Source organism: Bacillus rossius, chromosome 8 (genome assembly GCF_032445375.1).
Source record: "Bacillus rossius redtenbacheri isolate Brsri chromosome 8, Brsri_v3, whole genome shotgun sequence".
In the NCBI taxonomy this organism is placed as follows: domain Eukaryota; kingdom Metazoa; phylum Arthropoda; class Insecta; order Phasmatodea; family Bacillidae; genus Bacillus; species Bacillus rossius.
Genome location: NC_086336.1, coordinates 8,489,315 through 8,512,472, shown reverse-complemented (window position 1 = coordinate 8,512,472; position 23,158 = coordinate 8,489,315). Strand labels below are relative to the sequence as shown.

The 23,158-nt window shown below is 37.8% G+C and overlaps 1 protein-coding gene across 2 annotated transcripts in view; it reads left to right on the top strand.

The window, feature by feature from the left end:
- The first annotated feature begins 3,229 nt into the window (after positions 1-3,229).
- The window catches only part of LOC134535514 (homeotic protein ultrabithorax-like), a 788,056-nt gene continuing 768,127 nt past the window's right edge, over positions 3,230-23,158 (top strand). For both annotated transcript variants that reach the window (XM_063374651.1, XM_063374652.1), the window contains exon 1: positions 3,230-4,527. In XM_063374651.1, the coding sequence (XP_063230721.1) occupies positions 3,894-4,527 (634 nt within the window). In that variant the 5' untranslated portion in view covers positions 3,230-3,893. The remainder of the gene's footprint in view (positions 4,528-23,158) is intronic.

Below are 23,158 nucleotides of genomic sequence, written 5' to 3'. Positions count from 1 at the left end.
AGGAGTAGGTCTTAATCAAGAAGTTAATTAATGATGGGTAGTAGGTAGTTTATAACTACTGATTTCCCGACGTTTCAGAATGCCATCTTTAAGAGTGATTTCGTAATACATAGACTACCTATCAGTTTAAGGACATTCTTAAGTGAGTGCAGAAATTAATCTAGCAATATATGTTCTTTCCATACTTCGTCTCAACTCTCCATAGAATAAAATCGAATACCTTAGTGTGACAACGGAATGTATTATAAACAAACAAACCAAAGTATGATTGTAACTTACGTGCCCTCCCGAGGTGTGTAACAAATAAAATATCCTTTTTTTAAGTTTTCACTTGTAGCTGTTAATAATATGCAATTTTTCTTTAAATATATTAAGCTACTCATCTAATTATGTTTACAGTGTTTTATCAGGTTTTGCTGATAAAATACCAGTAAATTAAAAAAAAATGTATTGAATAAATACATTTGTACTGTTCTCAAGTTGGCAAAATTTTCATTGCTGAATTTTTAGTTTCGATGCTGTATGAGATTAATTAGATTTACTACTTATATTTATCAACAAATATTTAATATAAAGTTTATTTTAAAATTATTTTTTGCATCAAGCAAAAAGGTTTATATCTTGATTTTTGCTGCATCTGCATATTAACTATCGAATTAAGACATACTTAAAAAATAAAGAACATCATTTAAAATTTTACTAACCTACAATGAAAAATTATTTTATAATTTAAAATACATAAAGTCCTCTAGTAATGAAATTACTTAATATTCAATTCAAGTATCTGTGATCTAATGAAATTAATTTTTTGGCTAAAGGTTATAATTTAGGTATCTTGCTTTTTGATTTAAGTTGGTACATAAACAGAAAAAAAAAATTATCTCGGCTTAATATTTTTGGTTAAAATTTATTCTCTAAGCGTGTTGTTGTCCTTATTCAAATTTGTTGTACCAGCGAAATAATATACGTGGCCAATTTCCTTTAAATAATTTTTTCTACCACATAAATATTTACTGAGAAGCAAAATAATTGCATTTTATAATATTACAGTTATAGATTGTTAACTGGAACAGTTCTTGTGTTTTTGTCTGCCAAATGTAGTAGCCTACATAATCTTGAAACAAATACACTCTAAAAAAAATTTGTACTTTTACAAGGGAAATTCTTAGAAACCCTGTTGCCAAGGATATTTCTTGCAAAACTACAAAGCAGAGCCTTGCAAAATCGCACATGGTACAAAGCTCTGCCTTGTAGTTTTACAAGTAATATCCTTGGCAACAGGGTTTCCAAGGATTTTCCTTGTAAAATATACAAACATTTCTTTCAGTGTACTTAGTTGCGGCATTTAAAGCTAATGTTGCTATCGAAATTATCATTTTAATAAAACTACATATTAAATTGTCCTCGTATCCTTTCATTCTACACGAATTAACTTATTAATCTGAGAATGATTTCATAGACTTTTTTCTTTTTCTTTATTTTTTTGATGGTTCTTCTGAAAGCGATCGATATTAGGTGAGTTTTTATTCTGTATCTTCTGTGTAAATTCAAGGGCAACTGGTTCGTAATTTTTATGCTTGATTTTTTTCAAGCACAAGAGATAAGTTATGTGAGAGCCTATCTCCGTTCAAGAATGCTGCATGGCTATACGTTAATATACAGACCGAAAATGTTACAGGCACTAACGATGAAAAATAAATTACTCTTTCGGTTTTATTTTTCTGCACTCCATCTTAATCTTCGTTCAAAAATATTATCGCAGCATATAAATTACTTGGCTTGATTATCCATCCGTAACCTGTATTTCTGGATGCGTATTCATTAGCATTCTACTTAACCCATGCCTTTGGGCAAAGTTCTCGACACAACTCCACCATAGCTTGCGGTCATGTCAGAAATGAAATCACACCCATGGTCCAAGTTCTTGCTACCAGAAATGATTTTACGAGAAGTAAATAAAGCTATTGCAGTTGTATCAAAATAATGGTCAGCCAACTCGAAAATTTATAGAGATATTAAAGTTAATCAATTATTATTCTCCTTGAAATAACAATTTTTAATTGAATTATAGAATTCTGACCGTTTTATAGTTAACTACTGTATTTAGTCCGAGGCAATTGTATCTACGAGTGCAGTTGGGTATGCTTCAGCAATAGTGTACCTAGAAGAAACTTATTCCAAAACTCACGGCTTTAAATAAATGATTTAAAATATACAAATTTTAATATCCGAAACATTTAACCAGTATTTTTTAAAAATCATTCAATTATTTAGCTTTGTTTCAAATTTCTAAACGATTTTTAATTTGTCTTAAATTGTCCACGTAAAATCTATTGTATAAAATAAATATAAAGGAAAACCTCCACTTGTGTCCCTGCAATTCACTTTTACTACTGTGTTTTCAAACGCAAACTTTTTTTACTGAGGTTTTGAAGTTTCTGTGGGGAAATAAATAGATTGATGTTATGACGCCACCTATCCCGACACTGTTTACTTGCCTGAGCGGCGCGCCAGCGCTCGTAGTTCCAGCTCGGTCCGCTAGCCGGCGCTGCATGCTCCGGTTCTCCCCGACCAGCATGGAGACCGCTCCTTCTCCCCTGCGCCGGAGGGGGAGGGCGGAATGGGCGGAGCCAATGCCGCCAGCCGTGCCGCGGGGGAAACGGAATCTCCAGCAGGAAGGGGAGAGGCGCACGGCACGTGCTGCACGGTCCTGCCGAGCAGCGAAAAAAGGGGAGGGACGACGGAACTACTTTCCGTCCCGCGGAGGAGCACACGCGCAGCGGCCCGCGAGCTCCCGGGCTTTCTCCCTTCCCTCCCAGACAACCGGGCGCGGCGAATTCGTCGCTGATTGGTCCGTAAGCGCATCGCAGGACTTCCCCCCGCTCCCCCGCCGGGCGCAAAGACTGTCGATCCTGCCTCGCGGAGGGGGAAACACTTTGACACGTCTCCGGTAAATCTTGGCGTGATCCATCTTCGCGGCACTAGCTTCCCCGCGGCGCGCGCACGCAGAGACAGACACCGGCGCGCGCGCGCGAGGACCCGGATAGAGCTTTACGCCCCTTAAACACCCCTCCCCCCTTCGCGGGAGCTCGGGGTGGGCCTTGAATGTTTACTCGTCTGGCGCGAGCGGTGCCTCAAAGAGTGGGGGGGGAGAGGGTTGGCCGGGGGGGGGGGGGGGCTCTTTGATCGGAGCACGCCGCGCGGGCCGGTGCAGTCGGTGATAGTCGGGCGCTGCGATAGCAAGTGCGGCGCTCTGAGGTCTGGCCACGCGTCTCGGCTGTCGTCGCGATCCTCCGTCACGGTTATCGCCTCGCCCTCTTCACCCCGCGCTCACGCAAACTAGTCATCGCCATCATAACCCTTTTTATTTAATTCTCATAATTTTTTATTTCCTGTTATTAATTGATAAAAACAAAAATTAAGGCAAGGTTTACAGTTTCGCAACGTCTGCAAGGGACTCATCAAAATGACAATTCTACCCGGAAGAGGTGCTACGTGATATTGTTTTTAATTTAATTTTTTTTCCTGATGAGTTAAAAGACAAGAACATGTTTTCCTCGATCGTGTTGCAGCTGTAGTAATAAAAATAAAACTGTTCTCGGGACTTTTTTTTTTTTTGGTTGAATCTAATCGCAAGATAAAGGCTGTCTGTGGGTGAGTGCAGGGTATCTTTACTGCTGTATTATTGGCTGCTCGGCGGCGAGAGAGGCGTTTAAAGTGTCGTAAAAGATTGTTTTCGCTCCGTCTCTCTCGCGCTGTCTCGGCGGGAGCGGGTTATAGCGTCGTAAAAGCCGGCGGGCGAGCGAGAAGCGAAGGGAAGGAAGGACTGCGGATGGGGTAGCCCCGCGCAGTGACTGAGTGCTCGGGACAGTCGGACAGGCGCGAGCTCCGAGATGAACTCGTACTTCGAGCAGAGCGGCTTCTACGGCGGGCACCACCACCAGGGCGCGGCGGCGGCCACGCACCACCACGACCAGGCCTACCGCTTCCCGCTGGGCCTGGGCATGTCGCCCTACGCCTCGTCGCAGCACCACCACCACTCGCTGCACCAGGCCCGCCCGCCGCAGGACTCGCCCTACGACGCCTCGGTGGCGGCCGCCTGCAAGCTCTACTCGTCCTCGGGCGTCGACAACCAGGGCGGCGCCGCGCCCGGGGGCGGCTACGGCAAGCCCGACTGCTCCAAGACGCCCGACCAGCAGAACGGCTACGCCGCCGCCGCCGCCGCCGCCGTGAAGGAGGCGTGGCCCAACGGCGCCGGGGGCGGCGGCGGCCCCGTGGTGCGGCCCGCCGCCTGCACGCCCGACTCGCGCGTCGCCGGCTACGGCGCCGCCTCCGTGGGGCTGGTGGGCGGCGACCCGGCGTCCAGCCCGGGCGCGCCGGCGGCGGCGGGGGGCAGGACCACGGCGGCGGCGCTGGCCTCGTGGAACACGTGCTCGCTCAACTCCGCGCCCAGCCAGCCGCCCGTGGCCACGCAGCTGCACCAGCAGCCCGCCAACCACACCTTCTACCCGTGGATGGCCATAGCAGGTCAGTCGGCCACCTGCCGCCTCTGTTGCCTTTACCTATAGGCGTCGTGTATGTAGCACGTAGTCGTAAACATGCAGGGGAAATGTAAAAAAAAATAATGCTAAAACATGGCGAAGCCGTGCAGACTATTTAGTGATAGTTGTTTATTACATACGTACTGATTTTCAGTAAGTATAGTTATAGGGACGTGTTTTATTGCGCTCCCAGCCCAGTAAACATGTTGCTACTCTCTATCGACGAAATGAAATTTTCTAATATAATTTTATACGTTTAGAAAATAAATATTTAGTATATTTTATTTGTGGTTCAAAAATTTTCAGTTATCTATAGCACTGCAGTAGCTATGCTATTTTAGTAAACTATGATAAGCTACGGATAAAGAAGTTTTAATGGCATGTAAAGTCGTGACATGGAAATTCGAGATCGGTGTCGGAGTGCCAGAACACTTCAGGCGCCCCCGGAAGCTGGGCTGACGACAATCGGGCGTGTCTGAGGGCTGTTTTCACCGCGGGGTCATTCACGCGAGCCCACCCCCCACCCCTTGCGAAGGGGGCGGCCAGGGCCCTTTTGTGTTTTACGAGCCGGCTGGGGGGCAAGGCCTCCGACGAGATCGTAAACGAACCCCTCAAAAAAAAAAAAAGAAGCAGTTTATGGACTCGCGGGAATAGCCGCGGCAATGGGCCATCAAAGCTGCCGGAGTGTTCCGGGAGCGGTGCTAACAAGTCGGCTGGAGATGATTATCACATTTGTGGCGCGATAATTAAAACACAGTGAAAATCACCTGTTACGCGCGAGGTGCGAAGACGGGGCAGTAAAGAGCTCCGTCTGAAAGTAAACTGGTCGTAAACAACACTCGAATTCACCGCGACTTCTTAACTTCCCACACAATGTTTGCCAAATTCATTCATTGCCTCCACACGTAAATTACATACTATTATTTATTTGTAAACCTTAGTTGCCAAAATATATATTTTTTGAAATATTAAGTATGAACTGATGTTTTAATTTGATTAGATGTTAATTGTAATTATTTTATTTAAACATATCATCTCAGTAACTCACCTATAATTACATAACTGAAATACAACGTATGTCATAAAATGATTTAATAATACATGTTAAAACATTCAAACTTGTTTAGCTGTGCTAGGAGCTTTGATTTAGTAATTATAGTTAGGCGTCCGAGATTATATTGTAAACAGGTGCTCTGTTTGAAAAATATTTCTTCGTCAATACCACCTTGATTTCTCAATGACTTTGCCAAACATGCTGAATTAAATGATGCAAATTATCTAAAAATTATTCAGTTACCAAACGTCTTAGATACACATAACAAACTTAGACGGAATTGCTGGTAAGAGTATTCGCGAAGTAGTGTAGATCTAAATCGTTGTGATTTAGTAGTTAGTGTTTTGTGAAAATAAAATTTACTTATGCCAACATTTTCTTGAAATACAATTAAATAATTAAATAAACTAAAAATTATTTTAAACCAACCTTAAAATCAGTTAAGTTTTTTTGCCGTAAAGTAACTACAACAGGTTCTATGTTCGCTTTAAATGTATTTTGTGCTGCCAAATTCGATTAAATTATCACCTAGTTACTTAAGATCCCAGAGGTAGTAGGTCTATAATTTTTTAAAAGTTTTCTAATCATTTAATTTATTTCATTTTTAATGTTAGTGTGCAAGGAAATATATGCTTAGGCCTAATTGCGAGAGAAAGATATCTATGGAAAATAAAATTTTGGGTGAATTTATTTGGTAAAACAGTAAAAATTCATCTTTTTTTTAGGGTTAGGTAAAATTATTTTAATACGGCATAGTTATCTTCAGGCAAACTACTAATATTCTGCAACAAACCAGATATTTTTCATAAGTCAAACAAGTGCGATGGTAAAAATATTTCGTAGCCGGTAAATAAATAAATTTGGTGGACACGTACCTACATCTTCTCGAAGCCTATTATAAGTAAGATAAATGCATGTAGTTATTTCATATACCTACTTTTTTTATGTCAAATACATGTTGCGTATTGTAATTCTGTAATAAATTTGATTTTATTGTAGTTGTACATGCTGTGAGACAGATATTTTATTACTTGACGGCAGAATAACTATCAACACGTGGGAAAATGTTTGTGCCTTTTACGATGAAATTATTTAGCTACAATAAATCGTAAATCATCACATCTGAAGTTTCTGTGGGCCAAGCAAAACTTCGGCCTATGGTGTTAAGATAACCATAATCTGCTTGCGCAGATAACTATTCGATAAATAGGTATAGTGCAAAGAATTGTGTTTCAAAATCGTTATGTTATGTTTGTATAAATTATATTATTTTTGCGATTTTTTTCCCAAATAATTTCTTTATTACATAACAGTGTAGTATAGCACCTAAAACAAACAAAACTTTCTCATGTGAGTAAAAGATTTTTGCCTTGTGTGCTTGTTCCTTCTGGAATGGAACGTGAACGAGAAATGCAGTTTTTGGCCACTAGATAGGCGCTGCTGTTCCCCACGAGAGCTCTTGTCTCCTGGCGAGCCCCGTGCTGGGTCAGTGGGTTAGCAAGGTGCCGTGGTTAATTCGGCGTGAGGGGCGCCCACCCCCCAAACCTGCCCCTTTTCCCCGGCAATCTTTCCGGCATTGTCGCCACGTCCCTCTCGCATCCGGCTCGCCCTCTGATTCAGAAGGGTTGGTAGCCGAAGGGGCGGCCGCGATAGTGGGGGATGACTCCTGGAACAACCACGCACCCTGTTTCCCTCGCACTTCCTGCTCTTCGCCGTTCTCTTTCCGGTCCTGTTCTCTCCCCTTCGCAACCCCTGACACCCCCCCCCCCCCTCCGGGGCCGGCCCAGCGGACCCTAACTGTGGCGCCAAAATTCCAAAGCCCGCAGCCAGAGGGAGGGTTCATTGACATTCACGTGACCTTTTTCCCCGCCCCGCCATTCCTGCGCACATGTTATTTTTATTATTATTACTCTAGGTTTCTGGCTCGTGAAAATAGCTACTCTCTTCTCTACAAAAAAAAAAAAAGAATTTTTTTTTTTACCATCGCTCAGAGTGTATTCAGGCCTTAAATCTGAGTATTAAATCTCTTAAAATATACAATGTAAATATTGATAGATTAGCAGCTGGTCTAGACGGTGTTCGGTGTTTTATTTGCGTCACAATGTTCACCTGTCAATGTCACCACCTGTCAAAAAGTGACAACTTATCTTTCACAGAGTGCATTGTGGGTCTAGCTGTCCGTTGAACACGTGAAAAGGTATTACAATGTGTTAAATTGTTTGTTGATGTCATCTTTTACTTCTACAAACCTCCATATTTAAAATATTAAACACTACAATTTAAATTAAAATGAAGTTGCTTTTTAAATAAGTTTGAAATGTAATTTTTTGCAATAGGTATATTTTCTAAACTCTAAAAGTTTTAATCAGTTACTAAAATCAATAAAATTTAAAAGTAAGTGTTTAAAATTTCTGCACGGGAATTTTTTATTGGTAATCCATCGAATTTCACTGTGAATATTTAATGAAAGTGATGGAATTTAATGAATTATCATCGTCAGTCGGATAGATCACTTGACAGTCACTTAAATGCATGCAATGGAATGAATTAAATAATTTAAAATTTAGAGTATAGGTAGGTATACTTACAGGAAAATTAATAACGACAAGTAGCCTACTAACTAAAATCAAGCTTTATTATTGTAAAGGATATTGTCTAAATAATCTAAGGTGTGATATGTCTAACAAAAGAAAATTATTTTTCTTAGTGAAAACTGTATCACAACCTGTCTTTTTCTCGTGTATTTTATAAGAAAATTTATTTTTTTACTTTTACAAAATATTTCTTTGGAAACCAGTTGCCAAGAGAAATGGTTTGTAATACTAAAAGAAAAATGTTATATAAGTTATTTGTACAACACATTTCAAATGGATATTTTTGCGTAGGTGTACTTTTTGGATATAATCCTTAGTTTTCTTTTAGCGCTTTCAAAAATTGGTGCATATATATTATGCTAGTTAATGTGCGCAGTTATACAGTTATTTAGTAAACGGTTTTCAAATAACTTTAATAATTGTAGTTAACTGAGACAGCACAAACCATAAATGTCCGGACAAGAATCCGAAACCAGTATTACTGCAAACTTTTTTTTTTTTTTTGCGTTAGCGATACAGTTTATTTCTGATAAATGTTCAAATTTACAAATAGGCCTATCTGTAATTTTTACATGATTATTTCAGTTCAATATGCGTGAATAGTTGTAAACCAATTTTAAAAAGGTGACTAATCTACCTCTTGCTGAGTCTTTTAAAAAAAGCTTCCTATATTTTCCTATAAAGAAAATATGCTTTATATAAATACCAATTTTAATTGTGTTACACAAGAAAATTTATTTCGAGGAAAGTTTTTTTAGCTATTTATTGTGGAAAAAAATTTCTTTGTGTAGGTAAGAATATAAAATAATCCTACAGAAATTTATTATTTGGATTTTAATCAAAATATCTACAAGTAAAACAAATGTGACCGTTATGATCACTTGTAAACCAAAGAATCGTAAAATTGTGTACATTTGCATCATCTGTTAAGCCTTAAGCGTTCGTTACTAATATATACACAATTCATTTACATTAAAACAGGAAATGACTAATATAATGCGGTGCCTAAATTGTAGGCCTATTACGCGAAAAACATGTAAGATTGAGAATGAAAGAACTCTACATTTCAAATCCATAACCAATATCCATGAGGGAAGTTAAGTTCAAACAATTTAATTCATTTTTAATTTTACCTATTGTTAGTATATTTCTTACTTATTATTGACTTATTTCTGTATATTTAAAGTTATTCCCTTTTTTATTCAGTACTTTATATTGTAGAAATATTTCAAGTGTTCAAAGCTTTGAGTAGGCCTACTATTGATTTATAAGTATGTCAATTTATTATCAATATCCTATGTAGGTAAACAATAAGCAACAAATGCGAACATAGGTAATAACTAAACACATAACTGCTATTTCACTATATATTTTTTGTAAATTGAACAGATGTTTTTAAGGGTAGGCTTTTGTGAATGTACAAAAATGTTTTAATTCATCATAAAGATAAATAGAGTAAGTACAAAGATTTATTAATACAACACGTAAAGCCTTGTTAAATATCTTCAAAATTCCAGTAATTTCTTACCTTGCACTGAAACTAAGGCGAAAATTTAGTATCCAAAACGTAAATAAACTTTAAAAAAAATAATATTAGCTGAGGAAATGTCCGAAAACATAGTATGGTATTTGTTTAAGATACAAAAAATCACAAAAATTCTTACTCTGTCTCAAGTTAAAATTTATTCTGTTGTAATAAAGACACACACATGGTAATCTAAAACAAAAGTTTGCCTATATACGTAATTGCAGACATTGCAAAATAATTAATTCAACCTTAAAATAAAATTTGTAAATTTATCGTTTAATTTTTTTTATAGTTTTAATTGCAATAACAGAAAATTGTATGTAATTATTTTGTGAGTATAATTGTTTTAACTTGCTCAGATATGCGGCAGCTACATACTAAACCTTTTTTAAAAAGTAAGTTTGTTTGAAAGGGAACTGCGACTTGGTTGGCGCGGAGGACGTATCAAATGTAGGACGATCCCACGTATTTATTGGCGCAATGCTTGATTTACGGAGAGATTTTTTCCCTGCCCCGTGGCGGTAAAAGTCGATAATACCTGCTCGGCGCGGACCGACTAATGCCAGCCTCCCTCTTTGTCCCGCCGGTGTGAAGCAGTGCTCATCTGGTCCGCGGCGGACTGCAGGGACAGCTAGGGACAGCTAGGGACAGTTAGGGACAACTAGGAACAGCTCTGAACGCTGGCTCCGAGGCGGGTGTGGCGGTTTCAATCACAACAAACCAACTTGGTAAAAAAACGAAATTATCTTGTAGGTTCGCAAAAAAAAAAAGGACGTAAGCATTAACATCAGTAACCCTGGAAGAAAGTTACTGTAGTTTTTAACTAACATATAGTTTTGTCTGTAGGAAAGTGCAGTAGATTTTACTCACTCGTTGACAAAGTGTGCGCCTAAAAAATAACAGCATTGTTCTTTCGTTTTTTAATACAGCGGTATGTTCACCCGATCATGAATAAAGGCCTAAATGTATGTGTCCGTAAGTGTTAACACACACACATATACGAATATTTTTGGGTAATTTTTAAGAAGAGTTTTTGTATTTTTAATGGGAAATTTTTATTAGAGTAACACACTCACATACTTGTAGGTTGGTTAATATAATAAATCCAATTTGAAAAAAGGCTTTAGTAGCAGTCATATAAATATTTAGGGAAATATATTATTATTCCTTTGTTATGCCGTAACATATTTTTTTTAACATATTCAGGGTTTAATAATCTACATATTTGCTAGTTTACTAACCAAAGTAGTCCGTTTTAAAGGTTCTCAACGTAAATATATTAAATTAGCAGGATTTTTTAAGCATTAAAATATATTAAACGGTTTTGCAGAAGCATAATGCAGTATTAGACTAACTATAGGTAATCAGTGATTTTCCAAAATCGAATTTTATTTAAATTTAAAGTAAGATATTGTGACATTTTTTTTTTTGTTTTTCCAGTAGCACAGCGAGCAAAATATGTTTTTTTGAGGTGTTGGTTAGTACAATCACTCACAGATTCAATTTTTTACCTCGTTCCATAACAGCATCAACAAAAAAAAATGGTGGTACCTAGCAGGTACAGGTACAAACGGACATAGTGGTGTAGGCTTTTCAAACAAAATGCAAAAAATAGTGTCTTCCCTTGTATTTAGCTGTGATAAAATAGTCCAACTACGAAGCAGGTTTTCAATAGTACTAGTTCTACTACCTACATTATCCTCCTGACGACTTAAAAAATATTGTGAAAGGAAAATAAAGGCAGCTTTATGAAAAAAAAGTTTTCTTAATTTCCAAACATATTGGAGCGAGGTTTTGCAACCATAAAAACATTGACTCGCATTCCAAAACACACGGGTAAGAATCCTTTTCCGGCCAACCAGATTGCGGATTTACATCCTACCTATCCCCAAATCCCTCCAGGAAAAAAAATGGTTGCATAGATTCCTTACTTTAATGCTACGGCAATTTCCTCTCCAACACCCATCCACTTTTATTTGTCTACTGTCTAACTTATTCCAGAAATGTCGTTAGAATTCTTGATGTTTAACATCTTAGCTCTCGGTAGGTCTATACGGCATTTGTTGAGTGCAACGGAGATGTGTAACAGGAAGAAATGCGACGGAAATATGTTACCAAAAAGTTGAGAGCGACGGTGCTGCTATCTGCGGAGGATGACGAGTACCAAAGTTTACAAAGACTAAGGGAAAATTTATAGTATTAACTGTCTAGTGAATTTTAAACAGATGGGCAGTATTTTAATATAAATTACGTGTCGAAAATTAGGTCCAAGCCCGGGTTTTATTATTGTTTCGAGACTCTTTCGTTTCAATCGGAGCCATTTTTTATGTAAGAAAATATCCATCTGCTAATCGAATGGTTCGATAATCGACGTGGCCACCTTTATGTTTCCGGCAGCAGCGGCGGGTCAGGAAAGTACAGGTGATTCTCATCCAGAAATGTATTTGAAAACACATATTGCGTACTATAATTATCACGTTCGGAATCGTTTTAAACAATTCTACGTTAAATGTCGTGTATGAGGCCGGAATTTTGTAGCTATTATAAGTGTATTTTCACGTGATAATTACATTGATTTGCTCGCTACCCGAGGTTGGATGTTACACATCTCAGGCTAGTACTGAAAGACTACCCTCACTTTTTGTTATTGTATTTTCTGAAAATTTTAACGTTGCACAAGGCATCCAAGACTGTGCGGGATCACAACTACCGACACGGGAGGTACCGAAGTACCGACCTGGTGTCGTAACTTAGTGTAGTCTGTCCTCTTGTGTTCCGTCAAACGTCTGACTCGGAGCCCCGCTGCATGGTCGACACGTAACGACCACTATCGCCGACGCGTCGCTTGTACACTGTTAGAAGTTACAGTAGGTATATGCACGGACGTTTCAGCGAAGAATTCACCTCTAACAAACGAAGAGTTATTTGTTATTTCAGGTAGCTGAATCTCCGCAGAAAATGATTCGTTATTCCACTTTCAAGTTCTGTTTTTCGATATAAACAGAGTTAACACACACACACACGCAGAAGATAGTTTTTGACGCGACAACGTCTAATAAATCGATGAACGTCGGCTGCACTCACGAAAAAGTGTCCCGTTAGGCACATTGTCCCATTACGCTGTGTCCCGTTACGCCGCATCTATCTCTCTTCCACTCGATTGGAACAACCATCGATTTGACTTTTTCGAGGCACATTAAACTTGAAACACTCCCATTCGTTTCCTACTTTTCCTATCATCGTCCTATCCTTAACAGAATAACACAGATTGGAAGAAGTTAAATAGCAAACATGTATAAAAGTTATAGTTAAAATAATCTCTTCCTTAAAGTAATAACATATTTAAATTAATGAGTGCAAATAAAATTAAATTTATCAATTAAATTGTCGATTTCATTTCACTCCTTCTTTGTATCTATACAACATAGCTATAATTCAATTAAAATGATTCAATTTTATTCATAAAATTATGCAATCATTTCATCAATGTTTTGTTATGACATTGTCTCATTAAACTATCGTCCGTAAACCGACTATACAGACAACTAATTTTTATTAAATTAAAATAACACCTAAATCCACTGTTTTAAAAACAATATTGTACTAAAAGTAAAACCATAAAATCTTTTTTCTACTTCTAAGGTATTCGATGAATTGTATTAGCAGTAGACTTATATTTTTTTTTTAATGTGTAACATATTAGCTCTCAGTATACAGTATTTGGTGGGAGCAATTTCGTGAATGGAACGGAAGTCGCATGGAACGGAAATGTGTAACCACGGTGCTGCCATCTGTGGCGGATGGCGCGAACCAAAGTTCACCAAGACAAAAGGAATATTTATAGTAATAGGTTAATGTTTAATGAATTTTAACAAGATGGGCAGTATTTAAGTAAAATTACTTGTCAAAAATCAGGTCCAAAGCCGAGGTTTAGTATTTTTTTCAGGTCTTTATTCACTTTTATTTTAAAGTTTAAATTTCGGTCTTAAAATGTAATGATTCATTAGTCGACGTAACTGCTCTGGCAGAGAATTCTAGTGACGGTTGTGCATACTACCTGCGAAAAGCGTCCAGATTTGTAGTTGAAAACACAATGAGCTTTTTTTTTTTTTTTTTTTTTCCAGTTTGGCATTATTTTAAAGAATTCTACGATTTATTTCATGTCCGAATGTCGTCTTATTAGTATACTTGCAAAATGTAAATACACAAATTTTGCTCGTTACCGATGTAAGATGTTGCACATTGATGGTGAAATACTCGCTCACAATGTTTTGCATTAGTTTAGCAAATATTTGATGTTTTACATGCATACATAACAAGATTATTCTTGTTAATTTATATTTACAGTAATTAAACTCAGTACCCGTAAATTTCGAAAAGAACGATACATTTAAGAACATCCCTAGACAATTTTCAACCAGTGTTCTTCGTTAGTTTAAGGTGACATTTTTTAACAATGAGAATACATTTAAGAACATCCCTAGACAATTTTCAACCAGTGTTCTTCGTTAGTTTAAGGTGACATTTTTTAACAATGAGAATCACAACCCTGCTCGCACCGAGACAAGTACCGAGCGAGCAACCGATACCTAATGTTTCTGTAATTGTACTGTATTTTAAATTTTAAGGGAACAGAAATATCGTGTAAAATTACAGATATTTGTAATATTGTTCATTTATCTACATGAAAACGATTTCGCTTTAATACTGGGTCTGGATTATTACCCGATAATTTATGATTTTTGTTATCTCAACATCTCCAATATTTAAAAATATATGTAAACCGTTCCCTGAATAGCTTTCCGGTATTAACAGCGAATATTAATAATAATGCTATACAAAATAATGTCCTATTAATGACTAATCGATTATCTTTAAGCTTGGTTCAAAAACATTATGCTTTGAAAGAGTCAATTAAAATATGAAAATATACGCCAATTGTCGTAAAACCCATTTAATATGTGCAAAAATAACCATAGCCAATAGTTGTATAATGTTACAATATCATTCTTGCAGTGTTACAAACTATTTATTGGCCAATGGTTTTGAAAGGAAACCTTCACAGCGTAATGGTTCATATGACCTTGTAATCGCATAATTCTGTCATTGAGGTAGGTAAAGGCGTGTGGGAAAATATGCACTTGCAACACCTTCAACCACACCCACCGCAGTCATCTCTGGTGTTAAAACCACTCACGTAACAGACCTGCAAAACTTGCGTTGTTACCTGGCGACAGTCTAGAATGCAAACATTCGTACGCTTGATCGTCCCTGGTTGTTGGACCACAGGTTGTTTGTTGCGCCCTGAGGGGCTACGAGGTAGAGACCGGAAAAATTCGCGGATTCATTTCGCGATACGCTAAGATTCCAATACATATACCTTAAAGCTGCTTTTGTTATTGGTTCACTATTCATCTGGACGACTCTGGGCCAATGGGAAATGCTCAACCAATGAAGTAGGGTATCACAAGCAAACTAAGTAGTTGAGATGACTCACAAGTGAACAGCCAATGAACAGGCGTTATTTTCCCGAGTATACTGAGGACTGTGTAGTCTACCCTGAAGGTAATCGAAACAGCGATTTTTTCCAGTCCCTACTACAAGGCAATTAAAAACACCTAGGAGAGGACCCAGAAGGGAGGTTAAAATGAAGCAGCAGGCAATGAGCACTTGACATTGACTTGATCACGCACACGATTGTGGATTCTAGTCTGACACTGCAAACTAACGCAAATTTTGCTGGCCCATTTTGTCATACATTTTGTTCCTCGGTTGACAAATGAGTTTTTTTTCCGAGTTTAGTTATTTTTTATTCATACTGCAAGAAAATAATTTCCTTAAGACAAGGGAAAAAACTTGCATTTTTTTAGGAAAATAAAATAGTGAGTAGTGACAAAATCCGGACAGAAACATTAGGGAATAACACATCTAGGTAAGGTAAGGTAGTCTGCGTTAGTCTTTGTAATTATCATCACTTGCAACACTTTTTGCATCCATGATATTATAAGTTAAGTGAATATTTGTTAAAAAATATTTGTAGCATATCAACAAATGCAAGTGAGGCGTGGAGTTAAAATTTTAGACATGGCATTGAAAAAGTGATGACGGAAAGGACGAAAAAATCATCATGGTGTGTGAAAACGAGCCTTAAGAAGATTTGGTTGTGTTATAGGCAGATTTGAGTCCAGCCTGGTGTGAAATCGATCCCGTATTAATCGTAACTCTACGTATACTCACGTCTAGGTGAATACCGTCTGAAGAAACTGATTTTTTTCTGCACGTGACTATCCTCGTCTGGATACCAATCAGCTGTTTGCCCTTCGTTGTTTTATAATGGGCCTCCTTTCCTACCCGCCGGGGTGAGACAGCCATAATAGCCCCCTTCCCTTTTCAACCCTGTTCGCCTTGCCCGCCCACCGTACACGTGTTAAGGCGGCTAGGACGACATAAAACTGCCGGGAACTAGTTACCCTGGAGTACCCTTGCTGGAATTCAAAGACGCGCGCACTGGTTGTCTGTGTCGTGCGGGTCTCATATTTGACAGTTATCGTAAGTACGGAGTAGGCTACCAATGGTCTACTTATCCTTCCGCCACTGTTGTTCGTTCAACAGCGTTTGTTAACAACTTCATGTGTTTGTCGGTGTTTTCAGACAAACATCTCATTATTTGGGACCGGAAAAATTTGCGATTTAGATTACTTCTAGGACAGAGTTCACAATCCTCTACACACTCGGACAAAGACCACATGCTCATTGGCTACTGACTTGTGAGACCTGTCAACACAGATGACAGTGATTTGGTACTTATTTTGTTGAGGGTGCTTTCGTTGTTGCTCAGTCCTCCAGTTAAGCTGTTGCCCAGTCAATGAAGTGTTATGAAGATAAACATGTGTTGAAGTTATAGCAAAATTAATCCGCGAAATTTTCCGGTAGGCTATATAATTATGATGCTTCGCAAGTAATTTACAGTTGAAGAATGGGTACCACTTGAGACAAGTAACATACATAATATAAGATTTCTTTTGCCCAAACCCTATATGAAATCTTTAGTGTCCAGTATAAAGGCCATGAGTCAACTCGGTTTCCATTAGACTTATGTTCTTTATATCTGGCACTAGAGAATACTTGAAGAGGCCCTGTGAGACGAACGAATTAAGGGATAAACACCCCCCTCCCGTTTCAAAAAAATATTTGTTCTTTAATTTTTTTAAATGAATGTATTTTTAAGTAAAGTAAACGACCTGACATAAATGTGTGCATGTCTATGCAGTTGGGACTCTCGTGATGATAAATACCAGTATGTATCAAAATACGTAGGTATTATTTTTGAATAATTGTGGTATTATGTATAATTAAGCTCATAATTTTAAACAAAATTTAAGACACTACATATAATGCATTCTAGCACTCATTCGAATCACATTTTATCTTTTAACATACGTTTAATATATTTTTATTGTAAACACCTTAAAGTGATTTTTTTATAAAGGGAATCAAGTAGCAATGAATAGAAACCTTTTTTGGGTTGAATGACCTCTAGGATATAGATTTCTCAATCTCCTATATCCTCGGGCAAGTGCCACCTAAAAGCGAGACGTATTGTCCTGTTGGATACTTCTTTTGCCTAAAGTATTTTCACTGGCTGTAAATCCTTTAGATAAGCTGCGACTTGGTCGCACAATTAGTAATAATTTACAATTGTTTGTAACCTAGCCTCTCACAAAGCTAATCCGTTGTTTTTTCTGGTCTCCAGCAGTTGTCTGCCGTGGTGTTGTATTTAGAGGTCTAGAGACCCGGAAAATTCGCGGGTTCAATGACCTCCAGGATAGACTCCAATATCCTCTACACACTTGGGAAAATGCCAATTGTTCATTGGCTGCTGACTTGTGAGTCGTCTCGACTGGGTGGCCTGTGATTCGACACTTCTATGAGTGAGGGTCTCTAAATGGCCCTCAGTCCTTCAGATTAACAGTGAACCAATGACAGAAACAGCACTAAGGTATAATTATTTGAATTTTAGCATAACACGAAATGAACCCGCAAATTTTCCGGGTCTCTAAGATTTATCAAGGGTAAATTTTTACCGTTTGATAGACTTCAATACACTTTGTCCATGTTTACAACAGGTTTTTTACTTATTGGCTCTTGCCCGCTAAAGAATTTCGCTCCGCATCCAACTCAGCCAATGAAAATACACTTACTGTAATACAGAACGTTCCTGATTCGCCCTACAGTAATGATGTCACGTAAAAAATGTATTTCTTACAATAATAAGTGTTTCAGAAGAGTTTACAGTGAATTGCAGACTCTCGTGTTGCCAAAGATTTCTGCGAGAAAGTTCGACAACTGAACAAATTTATGCTAGGTCTCTCACGACATGTTTATTTTTTTTGTCATTAATTTTATTGAAGGGCTATTTATAAGATTTTAACTCGATACCTCCCTTTAATTTTTTGGCCTGCCAACAACATTTTCAACAAATTAGTGTAGTTTAATTCGTCATCATAACTTACGCGACGTTTTGCTCTCATGATATTACACTAAATAATTATGCATTGAAATTAGTTGAAGCAGAACAACACATGCAAAAGTGATATAATGAGAATTACAAATTTTATACTAGTAATGACAAAAAAAAATAACATGACGTTTGAGACGGTGCTCTATCACACGTAGTTTAATATACCAAAACGACTTCTAGACAGAGATATATGGAAAACACTCAGCAGGAATTTAAAAGTGTTCAGATTATCTAGGCAGACGAAGGAATGACTTGATGTTTGCGCACGCCTCTGGTAGGAGCTGTACCGATATCGATACCCTGCAGTTCCATCTCTTCCGACGGCGAGAGATCGATGGGTATCCGCCTCGCTATATTGTTCACGGTCGATTCTTCTTTCCGCTCAGCGGCCCTCGAGGTCGCCTCAGCAAACTGCTTGCGCGCTGGAACACAAGTGCCGGGCAATCGATTGTTTCGATGTGTAACATCTAAGCCTTCGGTTCACGGCATTTGGTAGGAGTAATTCTGTGGAACGGAAATGTGTAACCACAGTACTGTAGTCTGTGGCGGGTCGCTCGAATTAAAATTAGCCAAGCAAAATAACATCATCTTTGATGAATTTTAAGATGGGCAGTATTTAAAAAAAAAAAATCCTTGACAAAAATCATGTCCAAAACCGAGGATTAGTCTTTTTCGCTTTTATCGTTAATTGTTTAGTTTAAAATGTCGCTCTGCAAATTGAATGATTCGATAGTCGATGTAGCTGCTCCGGCATCTAATTCTAGGCGGGTGCGGAATCTACGTGTGATTCGCTTGCAGAAATGTAGTTTAAATAACAAATTGCGTACATTTATCACGCTCGGCATTATATTAAAGAATTCTGCGTTAGATTTCATGTTACTAGTTACATATGAATTTGCTCGATACCGAGATTAGATGTTATACATCATTGGTAGAGACCTGAAAAATTCGCGGGTTCATTTCGTGTTATGCTAAAATTCAAATAATTATACCTAAGTGCTGCTTCTGTCATTGGTTCACTGTTAATCTGGAGGACTGAGGGCCAATTAGAGACCCTCACTCATTGAAGTGTCGAATCACAGGCCACCCAGTCGAGACGACTCACAAGTCAGCAGCCAATGAACAGTTGGCATTTGCCCGAGTGTGTAGAGGATATTGGAGTCAATCCTGGAGGTCATTGAACCCGCGAATTTTTCGGGTCTCTAATCATTGGCGAGTACTGAAAGACTCGCTCACTTTTTTTTGTCATTGATGATAGAGTTCACTCGGCACCCCAAGCCCCGGGAAGTAACTGTTGCCAGAAATTGTATAAAGAATCAGTATTTAATTTTCTTCAGGGCTATTTTATCTTGAAGAATTGAGGGAAAATATTACTTGCGACTTTTTGGGTAATAAATTTGCATGCATCTTTTGAAATCAAGCTTTAATGTAAACAGTAAAAAAAATTCTTACTATAAGAACTTACTTTGTAAAAGAAAACATAACATAACTAGACCCTTTATATGTCATGCAAATTCCTGCAATAATACTGCATCACAAAAACAAACATGATAAGTGTTGTTGAAATATTAAAAAATTATTTACAATACATAATATTTAAAATAAATATTTACATTACTTTTAAAACCAAGCCACTAATTTAACAATTGTTAAAATTATAAATGAAAATTTAAATAAAACTAAACTTTAAAAATTACGTGTTTTGAAATAAACGTTTAAGGAGGCTTGATGTAAAATTGACTGTTATAATAAAAAAAAATATTTCGCGCGCCCACCCAGATGGGAGCCTAAAGGTTATTCTACTGGGTAGCGGAAAATCGGATGCCGAATACAGGTGTTGATAGGCCATGCGTTTTAGAGCATGCCTGACGGGAAGGGATCGAACCCAAGACCCTTAGCTCACGCGCCAGCGACCACGGTCACAGCAGACATTGCAACGCGACACCAAGTCGCATTGTATAGGGAAACCCTGCAAGTTCGCGCAGACGCATATACAATGTGCAGTTTTCATCCGGATCGATGGGCATCGCGTGGGAGGAAACAATCGTCGAGCCTAATGCAGGCGATTGTATGCTGGCTTTCCCGCGCGCCGGCGGGGAAGTTGCAGATAAATTTATAACGGTGGCAGGTGAGCCGAGATAAGAGGCATTTTTCAGAACTGGGAATTCGACCTGGCCTATTTACGGTAGGTGCGCCGGCAGTACACAGAGGAAAATATATATATTTTTTAAATTTTACAAAGGTTCCTTTGAAAACCAATTGCTAATAAATAGTTTGTAATATTACAATAAATATATTGCATTTTTGCACAACACATGGCTATAGTTATTTTTGCATTTATGAAACTCGTTTATCTAAATAATAATACTGAGTATTTCTTGCGATATTTCATTCAAGCAGGATTATTTTTAAACCAGGGAAAAAGAAAGTCGAATGTTAAATAATTGGACATTATTTTCTTCTATTATACTTGTCAAAGTGCTCAGTAAATACTGGAAAATTATTCAGGGAATGGTTTGAACTGTTGGAAAATAAATTCATGGGTGATATCCGAACCCGGTATTACTGCGCACACTATTTTGTAGTGATAAGGTTTTTTCCATGTAAATTTACAAACATCTGTAATATTACATGAATATTTCCGTTCCATTTTTACAAAATAAAACATAGTGTAAATAAGTTTCGATATCGAGGACCATATAAGTAGTTATTATTTTCGTCATTATTTACATTATTTGTATTTTAATCAGTGAGGTCGCTTGACTTGTATTTTTTTGCTGCGTCAAAAAATTTCACTGACGTTTCGGTCGACGTTGCATTCGTCATCATCAGAGTAACAGTGTCCTACTACAATGACAGTGGAAGTCAGCCATCATTATTCATTTTTAATGAATGTTGTATTTCATAAATCTGGCCTGAAATTAATCCAGAAAATCAACGCAATGCTTGTTTTTCGGCGGTTACGCACAATAATACCAAAGTAAACGTTGATGCTATTTAAGAAACAATTCAGTAATGTATCATCATCTTGCCATTAAATATTTTAATCTTATAGTCACCCCTTTTGATTATTAACTATTTCATTAATGAGCTTTTTCATTCTCTGGCCAGCGTAATAGCAAAAAACAGAATCTTAGCGTTTGGAGGCAAAACCTTCAAAAAGAAAGCTCCGCTGTACGTAATGAGCTAGTTGGTCAATCATTTTATAGAGGCTTGAATCCTTCATCGGTCTGACCACCTTCCCATATAATTGCAGTTAGACGTGAGCTTATTATGAATTTGGTTTGAGAAAATTGAGGGAACCAATAAATGCACTAATTTCATTTGAAGTTAAGTTATCAAAAACAATGCAAAATGTTCAATTTTTATATGTGTATCTTTTATGGTTCTTTCAGCCAAATTTTTAATGTTCTGCAAAGCTGGTTTTAGCCAATATAAATTTTTCCTGTACATATTACTAAAAATATTTTAATTTTTATGAACGAATATGTTAATAAGTATTCATTTCCGGCTTCTGAACAGTTTGTTTTGCAACTTTCGAAGTGAGTAACCTGAAAGGTAATTATTATTTTTGATTTTGTAACAAAAACATTAATTTAATTTTAAAAAAATATATTAACCGTAAAATCTTAATAATTGAATAAGAATTTTTTAAGTATTGCTAAAAATATTTCCTGAGCTACTTACATATATTAAATATAATTACATAACCCATCGTCGTCTCCAAGTTAATTTCTTGCACAAACCCGATTCTGTAGTATTTTTAAAAAATTCATCTTCACGCGGTGCACAAGACTTAAGGTGAAGGTATTTTCAAGATTATTGTGAGCACAAAACCTCTTGTAGCCAACTCTTGTGATCTTAAATTTTAATCAAGTCGGGATGTTGGAATCGAACCCAAGACCCTTGCCTATTGAGCTTGACGTTTGTAATTTTAAAAAACAATATAACGTGATACTAAATAGTTTTATTTGGAATTAATCCGAGCATTTTTGTAGTAATACACAATAATGTTTGCATGGCTTGTCCATCGTTTTGGGTAAAATATTGCAAGAGGCAGTGATTTACAACGAAAACAAAATAATTTCCATAACAAATGTATGTTAAAGCACTGTAGTATCATCTGTGTTTCGTGTATTGGTTGAGTGTCCATAATCGGCACACAAAATCACAGCGATTCTGTACCGAGGCGCGAACGCTTTCTAAATGACCCGGCCAAATGAGTTAAATGACTTCTCTTGCAGACGGCTGCCAATCACAAGGCTTTAATTTTCTGTCGCAGACACGTTGTGATGCATTTTAGTTAGCCACCAGGTTGTTTCGCGAAAAATCACTGTTTCTAAATATTAAGTATAAAAATACGTTTGGTCAAATGTTTGTTCGAAGCCCTTCGTCGAGGAAAAAATGTGAAGTTGACTGCCTTGCCCGTTCCCCTACCCCCCCCCCCCCCTCCCACATACAATCCTAAGCGCTCGCTCTTGTCTCAATGTCAGAGTGGATTAGGAGAGCCACGATTATTGCACTGCTTCATCGGGTGGCAAAGTAGACTCTAAGAACATAACATTACAGCGCTCTTACCACGCCCTGGACGACCTTGAATTAGTTTTTAACAAGCAGGCGAAGTGGTTGCGCAATCAACGCGAAACCCGCCAAAGGATCACGCCTTGTTATTGAACAGTGAGCATTCTAAAAATAAAAATAAAAAGTTTAATTATGTGCAAGATTAAACTGGAGGGAGATAAATCCGCGAAATAATCACGGCTCCATTAATCTGTCTGTGTGCACATCTGTTCGCATCGTGGTAACTTCACATCGCCGTACTTCTCCGGCTCATGGTGTTTACCCGTGTCGTAAACAATCACTTGGGAAGACCTCCTCCTCCCCCGGGACCACGCACTTCACTACCGATCACTTCAACAC